We start from the raw sequence: 20,525 nt of genomic DNA, 5'->3' as shown, positions 1-20,525 counted from the left end.
GACAAGAAAGGAATAAAACTATTGTTATCACTCTGTAAGTAAAAAATCTATAGCCATTCTTTAATGAGGGAAACTGAGTCTCCTTCATGATGGATGATGCAGTCCTGGTTTTAAGAACATCACTAAATCATGACAAAATAACTTTCTTTTATTTTATAAAAAATTGTATGTATTTATGGTGTAAAATATGATGTTTTGATATATGTATACATTGTGGAATGGCTAAACTATTTAACATGCACATTTCTGCAAAGACTTATTTTTTGTGGTAAGAACTCTTTGAAACTACTCTCTTAGCAACTTTCAAGTATATAATATATTGTTATTATCTACAGTCACCATCATGTACAATAGATCTCTTGAACTTATTCCTCCTATCTAATTGAAATTTTGTTTCCTTTGACCAACATATCTCCAATCCCCCCAATCACCAGCCTCTAGTAACTACCTTTCTTTCTGTATCAGTGAGTTCTACTTTTGTATAATAAATTCTACATATAAATGAGATCATATGGTTTGTCTTTCTTGCCTGCCTTAACAAAATATCCTTCAGATTGATCCATGTGGTTGCAAATGACAGGATTTCCTTCTTTTTAAAGGCTGAATAGTATTCCATTGTGCTTATGTACCACATTTTCTTTATCCATTCATCCTTTGATAGACAGGTTGTTTCCATATCTTGGCTATTGTGAATAGTGCAGCAATGAACATGGGAGTGCAGATATCTCTTCAACATACTGATTTCATATCCTTTGGATATACATCCAGGGATTGCTGTTTTCATTTCTAATTTTTTGAGGAACTCCCACACTGTTGTCCATAATGGCTATACTAATTCACATTCCCACCAACAGTGTGCAAGTGTTCTCCTTTCTCCACATCCTCTACAACATTTGTTACCTTTCTTCTTTTTGTTAATAGCCACTCTGATAGGTGTCAGGTGATATTAATTTGCACTTCCCTGATAATTAGTGATGTTGAACATTTTTTATATACTTATTGGCCATTTGTATACCTTCTTTTGAGATATGTCTATTCAAGTCCTTTGCCCATTTTTTAAATCAGGTTATTTGTTTTCTTTCTGTTGAATTGTTTGAGTTCCTTATATATTTTGGATATTAACTGCTTATCAGACGTCTGGTTTGCAAATATACTCTCCCACTCTGTAGGTTGTCTCTTCCTTCTGTTGATTGTTTCCTTTGCTCTGCAGAGCTTTTTAGTGTGACATAAAGCCTGTGCTTTGGGGTCATATTTTTAAAAAAATCATTTCCCATACCAATGCCATGACGCTTTTCTCATATTTCTCACATTTTCTTCTAGTAGTTTAACAGTTTCAGGTCTTAAATTTAAGTTTTTAATCCATTTTGAGTTGATTTTTGTATATGGTTTGAGATGAGGGTTTAATTGCATTCTTCTGCATGTGGATATCCAGTTTTCCCAGCACCATTTATTGAGAGACTGTCCGAAGCAAATTTCTAATAGAGTTGTCTAAAGAAACACCAGAGCTAGGGCAAGTAGTGACTCGTGTGTGCTGCTCTGGCCCACAAAACACAAGTATTTAAGCAGAAATGTTACTGTGGATTGAAGATGGCTGCAAATTCTTGGTTATTCCCACCATGGAGTGATGGGGTCTAATTCTCCTCCTTTGAATTTGGGCTGGCCTTAGTGATTTGCTTGACTGACAGAATGAGAAAGAAGTAATATTCTGGGACTTCTGATGTTAGGTCAGAAGAAGTCTTGCAGCTTCTACCTACATTTCTCAGACACTCACTTTGGGGGAAGTCAATCGCTACGTAAGAGATTTGACTTCACCAAGATTGCCATACTGTGAGGAAACCCAAGCTACCCACACTGAGAGAGCAACAGATGCCCAGCTAGCCCCAGCAGATCCAAACCCACTAGCCAAGGTGCCAGTTGTGTGAATGAAAGAGGCATCTTGGACATTCCAGACTCAACAGATGCAACGTGGGAAAGAACTGAGGATCCTAATAGATAGCCAGAACCTAGGCCACAGGCAGAGGACCCCAAGTGAGCTGTCCTAGCCATCTCTAGCCATTAAGCCACCCCAGCTTGTGGTTTCAGTCATTGTGAAACAGAAATGAGACCTGTTATGCCCTGTCTGAATTTCTGGCCTATAAAATCATGAGCATAAAAAATTGGTGGTTGTTTTACGCCACTCCTTTTTGAGATGGTCATTGCTTTATGCCAGTGTGGTTTAGGCTGGTTTGTTATGCAGCAATAGATAACTGGAACAGATGCTGAAGTGAGCATTTGTATTACTCAGTTATTGCTACAATAATGCAGTATAACACATGACTCCGGAACTCAGTGAGTTTCAATAAGCATTTATTTTTCTCACGCATGGGTCTGTGGGTTGACTGGGGTGTTCTTCTTTAGGCTATGAGGCAGCTGGGTTTGATCAGGACTGCAGGCTAAATTCAGGCACACTCCTGTCTTTGTTCTGGTGCCAGGCTGAAAGGGCAGCATCTACCCAAGGCATGTTGGGTCACACGTATGCAGGAGTCCACATGCGATTGTGTGAAAACATTTTGATGCCACCACTTGCATCACATCCACTTAGTCCACTAGCCAAGGAGCTAAATGGCAAAGCTCAAAGGCAATGGGGAAGGTAAACTCCTATCTAAGTGGAAGAAACGAGGGAATAAATTTTGGCTGAGCAATATTTTAGCCTATCATGGGATCAGATGACAGTAGTGGTAATGCTGTCAGGCTGGATCACTTGTAAGGCGTTGCTATAATTCAGTACTTATGCATCTAGAAACCAGGGAAAACACATATAAGTACTGTGGGGGAAGGTGTCTAACACAGGAATCAACTTTTTTTTTCACGAAATACCTACAAATAGGAGGCATGTAAAATTATCAAAAGACCAAAAAATGCAAAAGGAGAGGAAGAAAGAGGGAAAAAGGTGGCAGAAAGTGAACCCTTTCATAGAGAGATATAGTAATACCACCAAATGTCGCTGAGGCCAGAAGAGGACACCTATTTCTTGGTTTGCCTCACAAGTAGGCAGAGTGGCTACAGGGCAGCCCTCTGGAGATAAAAGGCCCCAAGAGACCTTTTCGCTAATTCAATGACAGATATATGTGGCATAGTATAAGGCACCCCCAAACAGTGCTCTCACACTCAGCACCACACGATGTCTAGTAGTTCAGGGAGTTCCCCACTCCCAATTGAGGGTTGACTGACTATTATTGCAGCTTTGGAGTGCACAGGTACAGCACAAAAAGCTGCAGGCGGCAAGCAGAGTTGGTGCAAAGAGGATTCAGAAAGGCTACGGGAGGAATGTGGTATCTGAACTGGGACTGGATGGAGAGGCAAAACAATGTGGAAGGAGCACACAGCGCCATTTTTGCAGGAGGCATAGAGGGCACAAGGCTAGAGAGCAGGCTGAGGCCAGATCATGGTAGGCCTTGAATGCCAGGATGAGGAACACATTCTTAATTCACTGGGAGCCACTGAAAGCTTTTGAACAAGAAGTGATATGAAGGAGTTGTCCTCCAATATCATTTTTCTGTGTTTCCTTAGTAAGAGAAACTCCTATTTTTTAACTGGGTGCATGCCTGTGTAAAACAAAAATTACATTCCCTAACTTTTCTTGCAGCAAGTTATGGTCATTTGACTAAATTCTTATCGATGAAATATAAGAGAAATAATGTGTATGGCTTTTAGGAAGTGTTTTTAAAGAGAGAAGTCATGCCCTCATTGCTCCTTCTTTCCTGCTAGGCGAAAGCTGAACTTTATCCTAACGTGTATATTACTCATTAGGAAGATTAGCCTGGGGCAAGGCAAAATACAGGATGGTTGGAACAAGAGGAGCATTGGAGGTGGGAAGACTAATTAGAAGAACATTTCAATAGCCCAGATAAGAAGTGAGGAAACAAGAACTGAGCCAGTGTGGTAGCAGTGGGAATAGATGGGACGGGCAGATGTGATAAATATTGTGAAAGGAATCTCTGTGGGACTTGGCAATTGATTAGATGAGAGAAGGCACCACAGAGGGAAGAATCAAAGTTCACTTTGAAGTTTCACACAGAGGTGACTGGGTCATCAATTATGTTTTAACAGAAAGGATGAGCAGGTTTGAGGAAAGCAACCGTGAGTTTGGTTTTGAACATTTCCAGTTGGGATGCCTGCAGGATATTCAGGTGGAGATGTAAAACAGGCAGCTGGAGACTCATTTCTGGAGCATGATTTGAGAGTCTTTTGCATAAACGTGGTAGTCAAAACAAAGGGAAGGGCTGATTGGCAAAACACGGTGTCTGTCTGTAGGAATTACTCTTTCTTCAGTGCACATAGAGAAATGAACTGCATTCTGGAAAGCCAGATACAAATATGTGCAGCTCTTCATCTGACACTACCCCCCCCCCCCCCACACACACACACAATCCCTACAAGTTCTAGCCAATAGCTGGCTGGCTCCAAGCAATAAAATACTCACTGTCTCAAAATTCGGACAGCTCCTTAAAGTTCCTTATGAAGGCATTTTGATTTGCACAAATATGTCATGACATGTTTTAAGATTACTCCTTTTTAGCAAGAAATCTATAGTAAATTGCCTTCCTCCTTAATTGAGGTTAGCCACAATTAAGTCTTCCCTTGCCTGGCACAATGGGTGGTGCCAGCTACCAAGGAGGATCCCATAAGCCCAGGAATTGGGAGACCAGCCTGGGCAACACAGTGAGACCTTGTCCCAGAAAGAGAGGAAAGAAAGGAAAGAAAGGGGAGGAAGGAAGGAAGGAAGGAAGGAAGGAAGGAAGGAAGGAAGGAAGGAAGGAAAAAGAAAAAACAAAAGACCACTCACGGAAGTCTTTAAAGAACAATTCACAAGCAGAATAAGAAAATATAAAAATATAATAACTGTGACACAGTAAAAAGACTCAGCAGAAGTTTCCCTTGTAACTCGCGTGGCCAAAGCAGATATCAAATACAAGATGAAATAAACAGGAAATCCATAGAACGTGAACAATAAGGACCGTTCAGGATGGCCAAACCGCCGTCTGCGCTGTTTTCTCGTCAGGGCTCAGGCCTGGGAACGGAAGAGGTTAAAATCCAGTGGCTTGTGTGTCAGCTTTGGTTACGTGGCAGAAAACAACTGGAAGTGGTGGCGTGAGAGCTCTGTTTCTTCTAGAAGAGTTTTGCGTCTTAAAACACCCATACCGCAGACAGCGGCCTGGTGGGCGACCCAGCCCCATCCTGGTGGCCCCAGGACACACGCCCAGGAGCGCCCCGGTGCGGCCCAGGCGCGCCGGGTTTGGTGGCACCGCGAGCCCCCTTTCTCTCGCGGTATGGCTGCGTTAGAGCCCTAATGAATGCATGCGAAGGCTCTCCTCATTCATCCACATCCTCTGGTCCGTCCTTTGTCTCAAGGCCGGGGCCTTGCTGGGCACCATGGCGTACTTTACCCCACAAGCCCCTGAGGACCCCTGGAAGAAGGGATCTTCCGCAGGAGGGGACGAGGCGGCAGGACCGCCCCGGGCCCCCTCACCGCGCCCGGCCCCCTGGCGGGAGAGGCCGGCGAGCTCTGGAGAGGAGCGCGGGCGGCGCGGGAGCGAAAGCACCACCCGGGAGAGACGGACCCTCCCCTCCCCTCCACTCCTCTTCCCTCCTCTCCCCTCCCTTCCCCTCCCACAGTCCTCAGGAGGAGGAATGCCGCTGCGTTCTAAGTTCTCCCGGGCCCTCTGGCCCCGAGGACTCAGATCCCGGCCGCGGGAGAGGGCCCGGCAGGTGCCAACGAGCCCGGGCGGTCCTTCAGCCCGCACTTCCCCGCGGTCGCCCGGAGCCGGCCTCCGTTAGCCGGACGGGTAGGCGGCTATTGGCGCCAGGATTGGCCGGCGCCGCCCGCGCCCCCGCGGCCTCGGGTGGAGCCTCCCGCCCGGCCGCCCCCCGCAGCACCCGCGACGCGGGTGGGGACCAGAGGCTCCCGGCAGCGGCTCCCGGGCTGTGATTGGCCAGCGCCGCAGAGGGCGGGACGGCGGGCGTGAAGTGGGCCGGCTGGGGCCGCTCGCGCTCCCTCCTCCTTCCCCGTCTGCGCCCGCGCTCGCGGCTCGGGTTTGCATCATCTCCAGCCGGCGGCTGCTCCAGGGAGGCTGGGCGCGATCCTCTCCGCCCGCGGCTCCAACCCGCACTCTGCGCCTCTCCTCGCCTTTCTCACACCTGCTCCTGCGCCAGGCCGGGAGACCCTCGGGGCGGCTTCCCCAGAACCTGCGGAGCACAACTGGCCGACCGACCCATTCATTGGGAACCCCGTCTTTTGCCAGAGCCCACGTCCCCTGCCACCTCTAGCTCGGAGCGGCGTGCAGCGCCATGGAGAAGAGCAACGAGACCAACGGCTACCTTGACAGCGCCCAGGCGGGGCCTGCGGCTGGGCCCGGAGCTCCGGGGACCGCGGCGGGACGCGCGCGGCGTTGCGCGGGCTTCCTGCGGCGCCAAGCGCTGGTGCTGCTCACCGTGTCCGGGGTGCTGGCGGGCGCGGGCCTGGGCGCGGCGTTGCGCGGGCTCAGCCTGAGCCGCACGCAGGTCACCTACCTGGCCTTCCCCGGCGAGATGCTGCTCCGCATGCTGCGCATGATCATCCTGCCGCTGGTGGTCTGCAGCCTGGTGTCGGGCGCCGCCTCCCTCGATGCCAGCTCCCTCGGGCGTCTGGGCGGCATCGCTGTCGCCTACTTTGGCCTCACGACGCTGAGTGCCTCGGCGCTCGCCGTGGCCTTGGCGTTCATCATCAAGCCAGGATCCGGTGCGCAGACCCTTCAGTCCAGCGACCTGGGGCTGGAGGACTCGGGGCCTCCTCCTGTCCCCAAAGAGACTGTGGACTCTTTCCTCGACCTGGCCAGGTAACACTCTCCACCTCGCTCAGGGCCCAGTGGGAGACGCCAGCTCTAGGATGCCCTCCAGTTCATACACCCATATGCTCATATACTCCTAAGAGTTAATTCTTAGCTGGCTGCTGGTGGCGTTTGACGTTTTAAAAATATCAAAATGACGTCTGGAGTCTTTGCGTGCTGACCACACCTTTGCAAACAGCTGGGGCGCACCGCACAATCGAAAGAGGGCCGCATCTTTGAGCAAGAACCAGTCCCCACCGTTAGGTGGGCGTGTGTTAGGGAAGAGCCAGCCGACCCACCTGTTCTTTACTCCTTACACTCTCGCGCTGCTCTCTCCGGTAAAAATGTTCCGACCACGCCCCAAAGGCTTCGCCTCATTTTCTCCCACATGGTGCCTAAAAGCTTCTGGGAGCATTGGTTAAGTTTTGCCTGTTGGGTCATCCGGCTTGCAATCTATGGCCTTCTCTGTTACAGTCCTTGGCTGCGAAGGAAGCTGGCAATTTTCTGCAGTTATCAGTGGACCCACGGATAATAGGGCTGGGGTTAGTTGAGTGAGGCATACTGCCCAGAAATATGCCTCTCCTGAGGACTTGGGGCTTGGGACAGGTTGCTGTCCACCCCAGTAAAGACCACTGCAGAGTGCTGTGTTTCAAAGGCCTTTCTTTGTGCAAAAGTGTGAGTTCTAGAGCGGAGGGAGAGAAGCATCTTCACTTAGTTTTGCCTGCTTTTTGTAATTCTTAGAAGTTGCATTTCATCCTTTGAGATGATGTAGTATCCTTTCTGTGACTTATCCAAAACCTTGGTCTCTCCTGGTTTCTCCATTAGCCCAAAGTTCACAAATGGGGAAAATGCAGCCGGGAGGCATTTACTGATCTAACCAGGTTCAGTTGAGTGAGGAGTCCAGCTGGCTCCTTCTCCAAATTTCTGATGATTTTGGATTCTGAGCCTTGGAGTTATTAATATATTTTGTCTTGAGTTATTGAGGCAAAGCTCCTCATTGCTGAGGTTGTGAAAAACAGCAAACCCTGGGCAAAGTGACTTGCCTTTCCAACTGTTTCCATTTCTCCTTCTGGAAAATGTGATGGCTGTCTGCACTTAAGAGAGAGATTGTTCACTTAAAACAACAACAAAAATCTAGGACATCTGTATTAAAAAAAAAAAAAAAAAAAAAAAAACACTCATGAGGGAGACCAAAAGTTGTTGCCAAAAGGGCAGATAGTGGTGGCCTATTAGGACTTTTAAGGGGATCACAGCTTTTTTTTTTTTTTAAGAGTCTGGGTCTTGCTCTGTTGCCCAGACTGGAGTGCAGTGTTGGGATCCTAGCTCACTGCATCCCCTAACTCCTAGGCTTCAGCGATCCTCCTGCCTCAGTCTCCAGAATAGCTGAGATTACAGGTGCACACCACCACACCCAGCTAACTTTTTAAATTTTTTTAGAGATGGGGTTTCACTATGCTGCCCAGGCTGGTCTAGCTCACACCCTTTGTTCTATGACTGGCAGCTTGATATTTGGAGTCCAAACACTTTTTAAGTTTGGAAATTAACTTTTAGGTGAGTGCTGAAAAAAAGTCTCCTGAGGTTGAGAGCACCTTTAGCCTATTATCTGTAGGATGTCAGTCAGCTCTCTCAGGGAGGAAAGGCAATTATGGGGTTAAAGGATTATTCTTTGCAGGGATCTGTGGCCCAGGGAGGGAGAATGGATGTTCAGCTCTGCCCTGCTAGTGGTCCCGCACCAGGAGCCTCAATAGGATCTTTTTATCTCCAGAAGAGGGGGCAGTGGTGGTAGGGGGTACCTCATTACCTCCAGCTCCGGAAGGGACTTCTTGTTTCCTGATCATGGTTTTCTAGTTTTAGACCCAAGCCCCTTCACCTCCTGCTTCTGACATGGATGGTGACCCAGCATCATAGCTTAGTAGTGTGGGTGGAACTTTTCAATGACTTGGGCTGCACCTGCATAGAGGGCTACGAGAGGCTTTGTTGTGGCTTGTTGGGGATAGGTAGTGTTTCACAATTCTTCCAACAGCCAACTTCATCTAATCCAGCAGCTCACGGATAAAGGTAGGGCAGGTGGTATATCCTATTTTACGACTGAGGAAACTGAGACAGAGATTAAGCGATTTGCTCAAGGTCATGGAGTGGCTTATAAAGAAGAGATTAGAAGGACTGTGGGTCTCCTACTCCATAGTGCAGGGTTCTATTTCTCCTAATCCCTCTTCCTCCAAGTCAACATGCCTTAGTAATGTCACCTGCCTAGTCTAATGTGGCTATCTCAGAAATGCTTTCTCTGGGCCCAGAGAGGAACCAGGTAGGCATACAACTGGGTAAAGACAAATGCCCCTTTCCTCCAGCCAGCGTGGAGGCTGAGCTCCTCAAGTGAAGGAAAGTATGTGTGCACCACTGAGGTTTGGTCTTAGGCTGAGCAGCTTGTGAAAGGAAACTAAGTCCCGAGCCACCCGGAAACGCTTCCTGAGTCTGGAGAGTCTCTGACATCAAATTTAAAAAATTGCTTCCTTCAAGGAAACTTCATGGATGTGGATTTCATGTGACTCTGGGCATCTTCTTTGGAAATGCAGTGCCCCATTCTTTTCTTCCTAGGGGCACATGAATGAAATGAGACTCTGCCAGTAAATGCCTCAGTTATCCAGCAGGCCCTCTCGAGGTAGCTGCTCAGAACTTAAACACCTGGAAGAGTGGGAAAGGCCTCTGATGAGTCAGCATAGCTGCTGTTGAGGCTTTGTGCTAAAGTCCATGCCCTTTCCTGATGGTAAAGTGCCCCCAAATTCCCCAGGGTCTCTCTGTCATGATTTCTAATTTGGTTTTTAAAGCTGGAACTACAAGTCAGAAAGAGATGAAGCTAGTAGGTATTCATTACATGTGTATATGTTTTTTTTTTTAAATTCAGAATGTCATTGCTGAGTGGTTTGATTTCCCAGAACACAATGGATTAGAAATAACAGTGTAGAATAGAGAATCGGGATGAGAAGGCTGGCGCTAGAAGCACTGAGAAGGGATGGCCAATAGTAGCTGGCAGGTGGAAGAATCATAGTCTCTTCCTGAGCAGCCCAGAGTTCTGTGCCTGGGAATCCAGAACAGTATAGGACTTTCAGAACCATTGTGACCTAAGTGGTTGACTTGTGACTTTTCATCCAAAATGAAATGGTTGGGCACCAAAGAGACAGAAACAGGTTATCAGGAAACTAGTCATTGTGGAACTTCTTGGTCCCTAACAATGCTTACTGGTTGTGGAACATGTCCATAACTTTTCCGTTCCTTGGTTTCCTCATCTTTATCATGGGAATCATGATGGTACCCACCTCGCAGGATTGTTCTGAGGGTTAGCTGGGTTGTGTCTAAGAGCTCTAAAGCTCTTCTGGGTTCTAAAGCTGTTAGAACAGTGCTGGCCCAATACACCTGTGCTCTTGTTATAAATAGAGTGATTGGGTTTTCCAGTTCACCTGAGCTAATGGGGATGGCCCTCTTTCCATAACCTGAAATAAACGAGGGTAGATGGGAAGAAAAGGAATGTTTAGGGGAACTCAAGAAGACTTGAAGCTAAGGTAGTCTTTAGGTGTATTGGGAACCACATGGCATCTGGAGGACAAGTGAACAGTAACTGACTATGTTTTAGACTACTAACTAATAGAGTCACACTATGGAAAATTTGGAAAGGGAGAGAAGTCAAAACTAAACACAGAAGAGCCTTCCATTCTGAAATGGGACAGAAGTCCCCACAGATCCTCACTGACATTCTGGTTTCTTTTTCCCCTGCCTTACATGCTTATGATCTCTAGTTGACCTCTGCTGTAAATTGAAGGGATTGAGGCAACTGGTTTCTAACATTCCTTTGGGCTCTAAAGTTTGTAGTTTTCAACTGGAGAACCAGGGTGTAACTGCCAAGGAGGCAGGTAGGGACAGAGCCTAGGCCCGGGGCTCTGGTCTGTGCTGGCAACCAGAAGAATGGCCGAGGGCCACCATCTTGCAATAGCACAGTAGGGTGCGGCCATGTATATGGTAAATACAATTAGGATTTTGTCTGTTGCCCAGTTTTCTAGGGTTTTTTTTACTGCTCGTGCTAATTTTCTTAATAGCAAACCATGCTCTGAGCCTTTCCCTTCACAGAGGGAGGTGTGCTGGACTTACCTCCTTCTCAAGGACTGGTGTGAATACGTATGATGCTTCTCAAGCTGCAAAGAACACACTACTTGAATAGGTGCAAAAAAAAAAACTATCAGAGACTGAGATTTAATATTAGCCTCCTGTGCTTGCCTTGGCAGCACATATACTAAAACTGGAACAATACAGAGAAGACGAGCATGGCCTCTGTGCAAGGATGACACACAACATGATGTTCCAGTGTGAAGCGTTCCATATTTTTAAATTTAAATAAATAGTAATATTAGCCACCAGATGGCAAAGTTGAGGAGTTGTGAACAATTTCTTTACATTATTGACTGTGGCGGGTTGTTGTAACTATGCCCATGTCTCTCTCTTCTATAGGCAAAATGAAGACAGCACATCTAACAAGAATCCAAATTAATGGCATTGTCTCAGCCTCACTAGTGATGAAAGGAAAATAATAGCAGCTTGTAATTTAAAAAAAAAAAAAGGTTTTAACTCTTGACCATTTCTTTTGCCACCCAGGAGGACACCTGAATAGTTTAGAGACAGAAAAAAGCATCAACCTAGGGAGGTGGGTAGTGATGAAGAGGAGACACTAAAGCCAATCACCTGCGTTTGAAGCCCAGCTCTATGACGTACTTGCTGTACATGCATAAGTGGTTTGTCCTCTCTGTGCCTGAGTGTCCTTATCTGTAAAATGAGACTAATGAGACCTACGACCTAGAATGGTTGTGAGGATTAAATGAGTTAATATATGAGTGCTTTGCTAATATTCTAGTGTGTCCCAGCCTCTCAGGGACAGCTGAGGGCTATTTGATATTAAGCATGAGTGCTGCTCTTAACCTAATTTCCCCCAAAAGATCCCCACTTCAGGGGTTCAGGCTTACCCTTTCCAGCTGGAATCTAAAACTGGATGGAGGCCTTAAAGAGAGGATAGATTCACACCCCCATCATCAGAGTGCAAGTCCACCAGCCCCAGCCCTTCCTCAGCTCAGCCTTGTAGGGGGTACCAAGATCTGAAGGGTCACATCCCTGTTAACTGGCTCTGTAACAATAAATACTAGGGATAATAAATATTTATCAGGTGTACATACCATGCCATATCCTGTTGTGAAGAGTCTTTGAAATTTTAATAGATTTGGTAAAGAATTTTTGAAGTTAAATAAAAGGAAATAATTCTGGAACAAAATATGCCCAAGCAAAAGTAAATTGTTTTACATTCTTTTCATATAGAACAGAGAAATGCATACCACCCTTGACAATAGGATCAGAAGAACAAACAGTATCAGATGTTACAGAAAGAACGTTTTTGAAGTTTTTCACTGTGTGAGCTGCATGGGTCTGCACGGCACCTCCCACAGTGGTTCTGCACTGGCCAGTTCAACCTCATTTCATACCAGTTTTTCTGTTTGTTTTAAGTAATATATTCAAAAAGTCTTATAGCACTGGAAAAGCTTGTTCATTCATTATCTCCTGGCTCGGACTGACTTGGGCCTCTAGATTTAGTAGTGTATCTTAGACGTTTCACACGTTTTTAATTTTGACCTACCATAAAAAGTACATTTATACCCACCCCCCAACTCCCACATACTCAAACCAAAACACAGGTTCCACCAAACAATATTTTAAGTGTGATACATACTGATATTTTTGTCTAATGTATTTCATCTTTTATAAAATACTGGTTAAAGCCACATTGATTTAATGGTCTACTGATATTTGAGAAACTTTGGCCTAATACATATGTAATTCAGGTAGATCTCTCAGGATCAAACAACAGAAAAAGGAAATATTTGCAAACTTGAATAAGATGAGGAGAGCTCAGTGCTTAGAAGCATCCTAACACCCAGTGAAAGTGGGTGATGTGCAGAGGCGAACACAGGATGACCATTTGGTCCTCCTGACTTCTGGACTCTGGATTTCAGTACTCTATATCTGGGCTGTCCAATACAATAGATACTAGCCACATGTAGCTATTTAAAATTACTTCAAATGTAAATAAAACTTAAAAATCAGTTCCTTGGTGTCACTAGCCACATTTCAAGTGCTCTATAGTCCAACATGGCAGCACAAATGCAGACATTTCAGTTGGACAGTGCTGGCCTAGATGGAGCAGAAATGGGAGATGCTCAGTGACTGGGCATTGGTGTCTCTATGTGCTAAATGAGGGGCTAGAACTGGATCACCTCTAAAATCCCTTCCAGCTCAATGTCTCTGATTTCGAAAGCCCATGAAGCTACTGTGTGAATGTGAGGAGTTGGGAAAAATGCCTGAAGACAGAGCTCTGGGAAGCAAAACTGCCGGAGAGGCAGCTGATCCTGGATTAGAAGAGAGCTCAGGAGTAAGAACCAGAGTTTACCGCAGCATCTGTGTCTGAAAGCCAAAGGAGAGAGGGAAAGTAGAGGACAGAGAAACATGTTGCTTTATTCTGGCAGCCTCGTCTCCTTGCCCTTGGTGACAGCAGGAGGGCACTGCTCCTGCTCCTGGTCTGTGGCAAGCAGAGGATGAAAGCGAAGGAGGATGCTTTCTATGGTGCTTCAGCTCACTGCCACCAGGAGAGCCCTTCCCAGAGATAGTTATCTGAGAAATGAGCTCTATAATCTAAAAAAAAGTTCAGCCCTCCCATTGAATGTACATATTTTTTAGTTGGAAAATATCAGTTATTACCATACTTTTTTATATAAGTTTTTAAACAATTTCAAGGTATGATTTATATACAATAAATGCACCCACTTTAAAGGTACAGTTCAATGAGTTCTGACAAATGGATAACTCATGTGACCACCACCACAATCAAGATACTGAACTTTTCCATCACCTATGACTCTTCTCAGCAATCCCCATTCTCCACCCCTGGCCTCAGGCAGCTGACCTGCTTTTTATCACTATAAATTAGTTTGGCTTTTTCTGGAGTTTCATATCAACGGAATCATTCAGTATGCACTCTCCTTTGTCAGTCTTGTTTTGCTCAGCACAGTCTTGCTGAGATTATCCGTGTTGTCGCGTATATCACTTGGCTTCTTTTTATTGCCAAGTGGTATTCCGTTGTATGGAGTTTTCATAATCTTTGTATGCCTTCATCTGTTGATGGACATTTGGGTTTTGGACTATTATGAATAACGCTGTTATGCATACAGGTCCTTTTTGCAGGCATATATTTTTATATTTCTTGGGTAAATATCTAGGAGTGGGCTGGGCGTGGTGGCTCACACCTGTAATCCTAGCACTTTGGGAGGCCAAGGCGGGCAGATCACTTGAGGTCAGGAGTTTGAGACCAGCCTGGCCAACATGGTGAAACCCTGGCTGCATTAAAAATACAAAAATTGGCCGGGCGCGGTGGCTCACACCTGTAATCCCAGCACTTTGGGAGGCTGAGGGGGGCGGATCACGAGGTCAGGAGATCGAGATCTTCCTGGCTAACATGGTGAAACCCCGTCTCTACTAAAAATACAAAAACAAAATTAGCCAGGCCTGGTGGCAGGCGCCTGTAGTCCCAGCTACTCGGGAGACTGAGGCAGGAGAATGGTGTGAACCCAGGAGGCGGAGCTTGCAGTGAGCTGAGATCACGCCACTGCACTCCAGCCTGGGAGACAGAGCGAGACTCTGTCTCAGAAAAATAAATAAATAAATAAATAAATTAGCCGGGCGTGGTGGCGCACACCTGTAGTCCCAACTACTCGGGAGGCTGAGGCAGGAGAATCATCTGAACCCAGGAGGCAGAGGCTGCAGTGAGCCAAGATCTGCCACTGCACTCCAGCCTGGGCAACAGAGTGAGATTCTGTCTCCAAAAAAAATCTAGGAATGGAATTGGTGAGTCCTATGGTAAGTGTATGTTTAACTTTCTCAGAAACTGTCAAAACACATCACATTTTTCTTAGGAACTTGATTTTTGGGGGGCAGAAGTTGCTCTTTTGCTTCTGGACCCCTCTGTTCCCATTGGATTTTGTAGACTAGATATTGTAGACAGTCTGAAAACAGGTCGGTGTGCCAGTGGCTGTTAGGTGTAGAAGTTCTGGGTTAAGGACAGGGCCTGTTCTGGGTAAGATGTTACCAGGTTATTGCTTGTATGAAGAGATTGGGCAGGACAGATAGACGGAATTAAACAAATAGTGTTGTGCTCTTTAGAAGAGAATGCATTTCAAGGCTGTGGGAAAGGCTGTGCTTGTACCAATTGAGGAAACAGCTAATCCCTGAAGGATGTGAGGTATTCGCCGGGGAAATTGTTTCCCATGAGGAAAGTGGAGGGCTTCTAACCCAACTCTTTTCTGAACTTCCTGGTCCTCATGGAGAGAGAAACTTAGAGCAGCTCAGTCTGTCAACAACTGAGGATTGTTGTGTGGTGGATACAGAACAGAGAGACGTTGGCACAGGGCCCCTTGCTGCTTCTGACTAGGGCAGAAAATGGAAATGAAATGCCAAAGGTAGCCCCCAAGACTGAAATATGTAAGAAAGTTGCTTTGTAATGGAAATAATACCAAATGTAAGTTGTTATTCATCTATACTCTGAAAACTAGCCAATATAAGTTGCTAGTCTGTTTCTACTTTTTAAAAAGTAAATATAGCTGTGATAAGAATCAAACTTCTGGTCACAGTTTTGCAACAATTTAATTCAGCTAAAGATTAATTTTTTCTGCTTAAATGCAGACACGTACTCTGGTATTCTCTAAATATGCTAAAAGCAATTCAGGTTCTATGGACAAGTTTGGGAAATGCTGTGTTGCAGGCTGTGCATGCTGGCCGTCCTGTGAGAGCACCCTAAGTGTTCTAATGCAGTGATTTTTGCATCTTATTAACTTTGTTGGCTGGTATATTGCTGCATAACAAACTACTACACACTTAACAGCTTAAACAGCTTAAAATCTCACATATTTACTATCCTACAGTCTCTCTGGGGTCAGGAATCTTGGCACAGTTTAGTTGGGTCCTCTGCTTCAGAGTCTCTTACAAGGCTGCAATCGAGGTGTTGGTCAGGGCTAAGTTCTTACCTGCAGGTCCACCTGGAGAGAGATTCACCTCTGACGTCATGTTGTTGTTGGCAGAATTCAGTTCCTTGAAGTTTGGACTGGGAGCCTCAGTTGGCTCTTGGCTGGAGACCACCTGCAGTTTCTAGTCTCGTGGGCCTTTCTAACATAGCAGCTTGCTTCATCAAAGCATGCAAGCAGAAGACAATAAGAAGAGTCAGCTAGCACAATGGAAGCTACAACCTAATGTAACCAAATCGTGGATGTGACATCCCATCACCTTTGCTACATTTGTTCATTAGAAGCAAGTCATAGGTCCACCCAGACTAAAGGGATTACCCAAAGGTGTGAATACCAGGAGGCCATCTTAGACTCTGCCTGCTACAGCTGGGTTGCAGCCAGACCTGCCTACCTCTGAAATCCAATGCACTACAAATAGTTGCCTGGAGATGCTGGTGAGCAACCCAGCTTCTTACAGAAGTAAGAATTAGTGGATAAGTTTGACACAAATTGTTAAGAATGATCCAGAGTCTTTTGCTCTTCTAGACTTACTCTTCTCGCAGGAAGTGAGAACAAATGGACTGTCAGCTGGAATAGAATTTCTTGTATATCGGCCGGGCGCGGTGGCTCACGCCTGTAATCCCAGCACTTTGGGGGGCTGAGGCAGGCGGATCACAAGGTCAGGAGATCGAGACCATCCTGGCTAACACGGTGAAACCCCGTCTCTACTAAAAATACAAAAAATTAGCCGGGCGAGGTGGCAGGCGCCTGTAGTCCCAGCTACGCAGGAGGCTGAGGCAGGAGAATGGCGTGAACCTGGGAGGTGGAGCCTGCAGTGAGCCGAGATTGCGCCACTGCACTCCAACCTGGGCGACAGCAAGACTCCATCTCAAAAAAAAAAAAAAGAATTTCTTGTATATCAAGACCAGCATCCTACACAGAGCCCTCAGTAAAACTATTTGCGTGAACAGATTTTGGGCTCCATCAGCTTGATTGCCCTCGTTTTATAACAAATGTTTATAATATCCTTAATTCTAAGATGAAATCCATAAATAAAATGTCCCTGCCCACATAATTTCAAAATATCAATATGATATAACTGTAATATACAAAACAAAAGGAAAATAATTGTAATAAAAACAATATGTTTCAATATATACATGCTCTAAAATAAAGTGGTTGAATGCTTACTCCTGAACTCGGAATCACTGCTAATGAGATAGTTATAAATGCAGACTGTTACTTGACACTGGGTGTGGAATTAGGGACTCAGATTCTACAATTTGCACTGGTGGTGTGATTTTCCAGGAAGACAAATAATATTTGGAAACATTCTGAACAAAATAAAACAAAAATCACCCCATAATTTACAAGTAGTTACACTTCTGGAAAATTCAGTATATGTTCAAATTGTGAAAAACAGAAACTTGTTTTGGAATTAGTTTAGTCTTGAGTAATTATAGATAAAGTTTTTATCTACAGGTATGTCATGCAAGACATTGGAGGGCCTTGAGACAATTCATTATACAGGACTCTACTGCATTTAACAGAACAAATGTGTGGGGCCTGGCATTTCTCCCCACACATTCCCCCCCAGTTCAGGAATGCCTCAATTTTGCAACAACAAAAACGCCCTTGGATTTCACTAGTGAGCAGCACCACTTGACATTGCAAACCACTGCAATGGTGCCTAACCTCTAGGTGAGAGGAAAGCAATGCAGTTATAGACTTGGTTGGACACAGTTAAGTTCAGATATCAAGGAGTACCATGAGAGAGATGAAAATGAAAATCAGTGGCTTCAAAGTATCTACTGTGGCCCAGCAGCACAGGCACAGTTAGGGTGCTTAAATCAAGCAAAAGATGCAGTGTCAGCTGGGGGTGGAGAGAGAACACCATGTTAGGGTTTTAGAAGTGGACATCTCAAAGCAGATACTTTGCACACCGAATTTTAAGAATACTGATGAAGCCAGGCTCCAGGGCTCACGCCTGTAGTCCCAACACTTTGGGACGCTGAGGCAGGAGGATCACTTGAGCCCAAAAGTTCAAGGCTGCAGTGAGCTGCAATCACACCACTGCACTCCAGCCTGGGCAACAGGGACCTCAACTCTAAAAAATTGTTTTAAAAGAATACTGACAGAATGCTTTCTTTTCCAACAGAAACCTGTTTCCCTCAAATCTTGTGGTTGCAGCTTTCCGTACGGTAAGGCTTGATACTTTGCTAAAAATATGAAACTTTGATGGAAGAAATGTATCAATTACTGCTATAGAGTTAGGTAAGGTAGAACAGGGAGAGATGGTGGTGTTAACAAAACTTGGTAAGATTGGCCTAAACTTTTATAAATGGATACCTAGAGTTAAAAAACAACAACAACAAAATAAATAAATAAAGACTGAACAAACAAAACTTTCCAAAATGTCCCACTGGTTCCAAAATTTGTTTATATTACCTAAGAAATACCCTCAAATCACATTTTGGGGATGTCTTAAATATTGTAGACTTTTTTTAAACAATACACTTTTATATTTTTCTCTGACTATAAAGATAATATGTGCTCACTGCAAAAAAAAAAATTAAAATACAAAGACGTGTCAGAAAACAAAAATCATCCATAGTCACTGTCTAGAGCTACCCATTATTTTGTTATACCTCTTTCAGATATGTTTTTTCTACGTGTGTATACACATACATTTTAAAAATAAGCATACAGGCTGGGCGCAGTGGCTCATGCCTGTAATCCCAGCACTTTGGGAGGCCAAGGTGGGTGGATCACTTGAGGTCAGGAGTTCAAGACCAGCCTGACCAACACGGTGAAACCCAGTCTCCATTAAAGATACAAAAATTAGCCGGGTGTGGTGGCGTGCACCTGTAATACCAGCCACCCAGGAAGCTGAGGCTGGAGAATTGCTTGAACCTGGGAGCTGGAGGTTGCAGAGAGCCGAGATCACACCACTGTACTCCAGCCTGGGCAGCAGAGTGAGACTCCATCTCAAAATAAATAAATAAATAAATGATAAAATAAAGATAAGCATACATAGTATGTACACACACTACACAACGCGCTTCATAGCCTGCTGGGTTTTTTTTTAAGGCAGTATATTGTGAATATTTTCTCTTGTCGGTAGCTACTCTTCTGCATAACACCACGGCCGTAGAGTATTCCATTGTAAGAGCATAACATAATTCTCCTCTACTAGTCCCCTACCGATGGATGTTCAGGTTGTTTCTGATTTTCCCCTATTTTTTGGCAATGCTGCAAGTAACATTCCTGTGACCATTCTTTTTTTTTTTTTTTTTTTTTGAGATGGAGTCTCGCTCCGTTGCCCGGGCTGGAGTGCAGTGCCAGAATCTCGGCTCACTGCCAGCTCTGCCTCCCGGGTTCACGCCATTCTCCTGCCTCAGCCTTCCAAGTAGCTGGGACTACAGGCGCCTGCCACCATGCCCGGCTAATTTTTTGTATTTTTTAGTAGAGACGGGGTTTCGCCACGTTAGCCAGGATGGTCTTGATCTCCTGACCTTGTGATCCGCCCGCCTCGGCCTCCCAAAGTGCTGGGATTACAGGCGTGAGCCACTGCGCCTGGCCTCCTATGACCATTCTTTACACAGAGAAGGAATATAAAGGCCTAGATTATATGGTCTAATCTGATTGCTTTTTACAAGCAAAGACTTTTCTGTTTCTACTTAAACCTCTCTGTTTTGTTTTGTTTTGTTTTTTGATCTGCATATAAGCACAGGAGTGACTTGTATATATAATATGAGGTAGGAAAAAAATATAGGTATATGGGACTTTTTTTAGTGCCTGTCACAGAGGAGGCGGGTGGGTTTGTTTGAACACCTCTGCCTTTCTGTAACACTGATAAAGCTGAGAGAAACCAGAGCCCAGCAAGGGCAGGCAGAAAGCAGGCCTTCGTGTCTATACTTCCTAATTGCCTCCTCCTGACAGTTCGAGGACCAGGTGCCCTTCGAAGGGGCCAGGAAGGACTGTACTAACAGATTCCACTTGTTAGTACATACTGCCACAGGCAGACACCTATGTGCACCATGCAGAAGCATGCGAAATCAACCAGGGGACCAAAGCTAGAGAGACGTCTCACTTCTGATAACTGAGTCCCCCTGAAGGCTCAGTTACATGACGCCATCTTGCCTCACATCCCTGGCTTTCAAGAGTGGAGGCTCAAGCCAGATTAGAAAGAGACGGTAGAAGCAGTCATGCTCAAATAAGTTCTAGAACAAAGTGGGGCATAAATAAATGAATGAAAATAAAATGATACAATGAAAAATGAGCTTTGGCATTATGCAGTTAATGCCAAGGTTATTCAAATAATGACATATAAGGCTGAGGAAATATCAAACTATAAGCATAAAATTGTGCAGCCCTCCTTCTCCAAACCATTGCCCAAAGAACGTAAGGAAATTCTGTTTCCTTGGGACAGTAAGCAACCCAGAGACCTCTTGAAGTATCTGCTGACTTGGTCCTAATGTAGCTTTTGTACAGTTCTCAGAGGCTCTTGTCAGGCCAGCCAAGTGAGGAATGCCCAGGACACTCAGTGTGAACAGTGACAGAAGTAGCGAGAGCGCAGCAGTGCCCTTGGTTCCTCTAG

At 45.3% G+C, this 20,525-nt stretch overlaps 1 protein-coding gene, 1 long non-coding RNA gene and 1 pseudogene across 2 annotated transcripts in view; 2 read left to right on the top strand and 1 right to left on the bottom strand.

Annotated features, from left to right (window-relative positions):
* Positions 1-5,696: 5,696 nt before the first annotated feature.
* SLC1A4 (solute carrier family 1 member 4) overlaps positions 5,697-20,525 on the top strand; it is a 32,395-nt gene continuing 17,566 nt past the window's right edge. Inside the window, exons 1-3 of the mRNA XM_032177613.2 lie at positions 5,697-5,825; positions 6,282-6,854; positions 18,084-18,126. Coding sequence (XP_032033504.1) covers positions 6,328-6,854; positions 18,084-18,126 — 570 coding nt within the window. The 5' untranslated portion in view covers positions 5,697-5,825; positions 6,282-6,327. The remainder of the gene's footprint in view (positions 5,826-6,281; positions 6,855-18,083; positions 18,127-20,525) is intronic.
* Positions 11,104-11,220, top strand: LOC116484322 (U6 spliceosomal RNA; annotated as a pseudogene).
* LOC131381296 (uncharacterized) overlaps positions 15,322-20,525 on the bottom strand; it is a 62,253-nt gene continuing 57,049 nt past the window's right edge. The window contains exon 4 of the long non-coding RNA XR_009209934.1: positions 15,322-16,104. This is a non-coding gene — a long non-coding RNA (uncharacterized LOC131381296). The remainder of the gene's footprint in view (positions 16,105-20,525) is intronic.

The sequence above is a fragment of the Hylobates moloch genome, unplaced genomic scaffold (assembly GCF_009828535.3).
Source record: "Hylobates moloch isolate HMO894 unplaced genomic scaffold, HMol_V3 SCAFFOLD_15, whole genome shotgun sequence".
Taxonomy (NCBI): domain Eukaryota; kingdom Metazoa; phylum Chordata; class Mammalia; order Primates; family Hylobatidae; genus Hylobates; species Hylobates moloch.
This window is presented reverse-complemented; position numbering and strand designations above follow the sequence as displayed.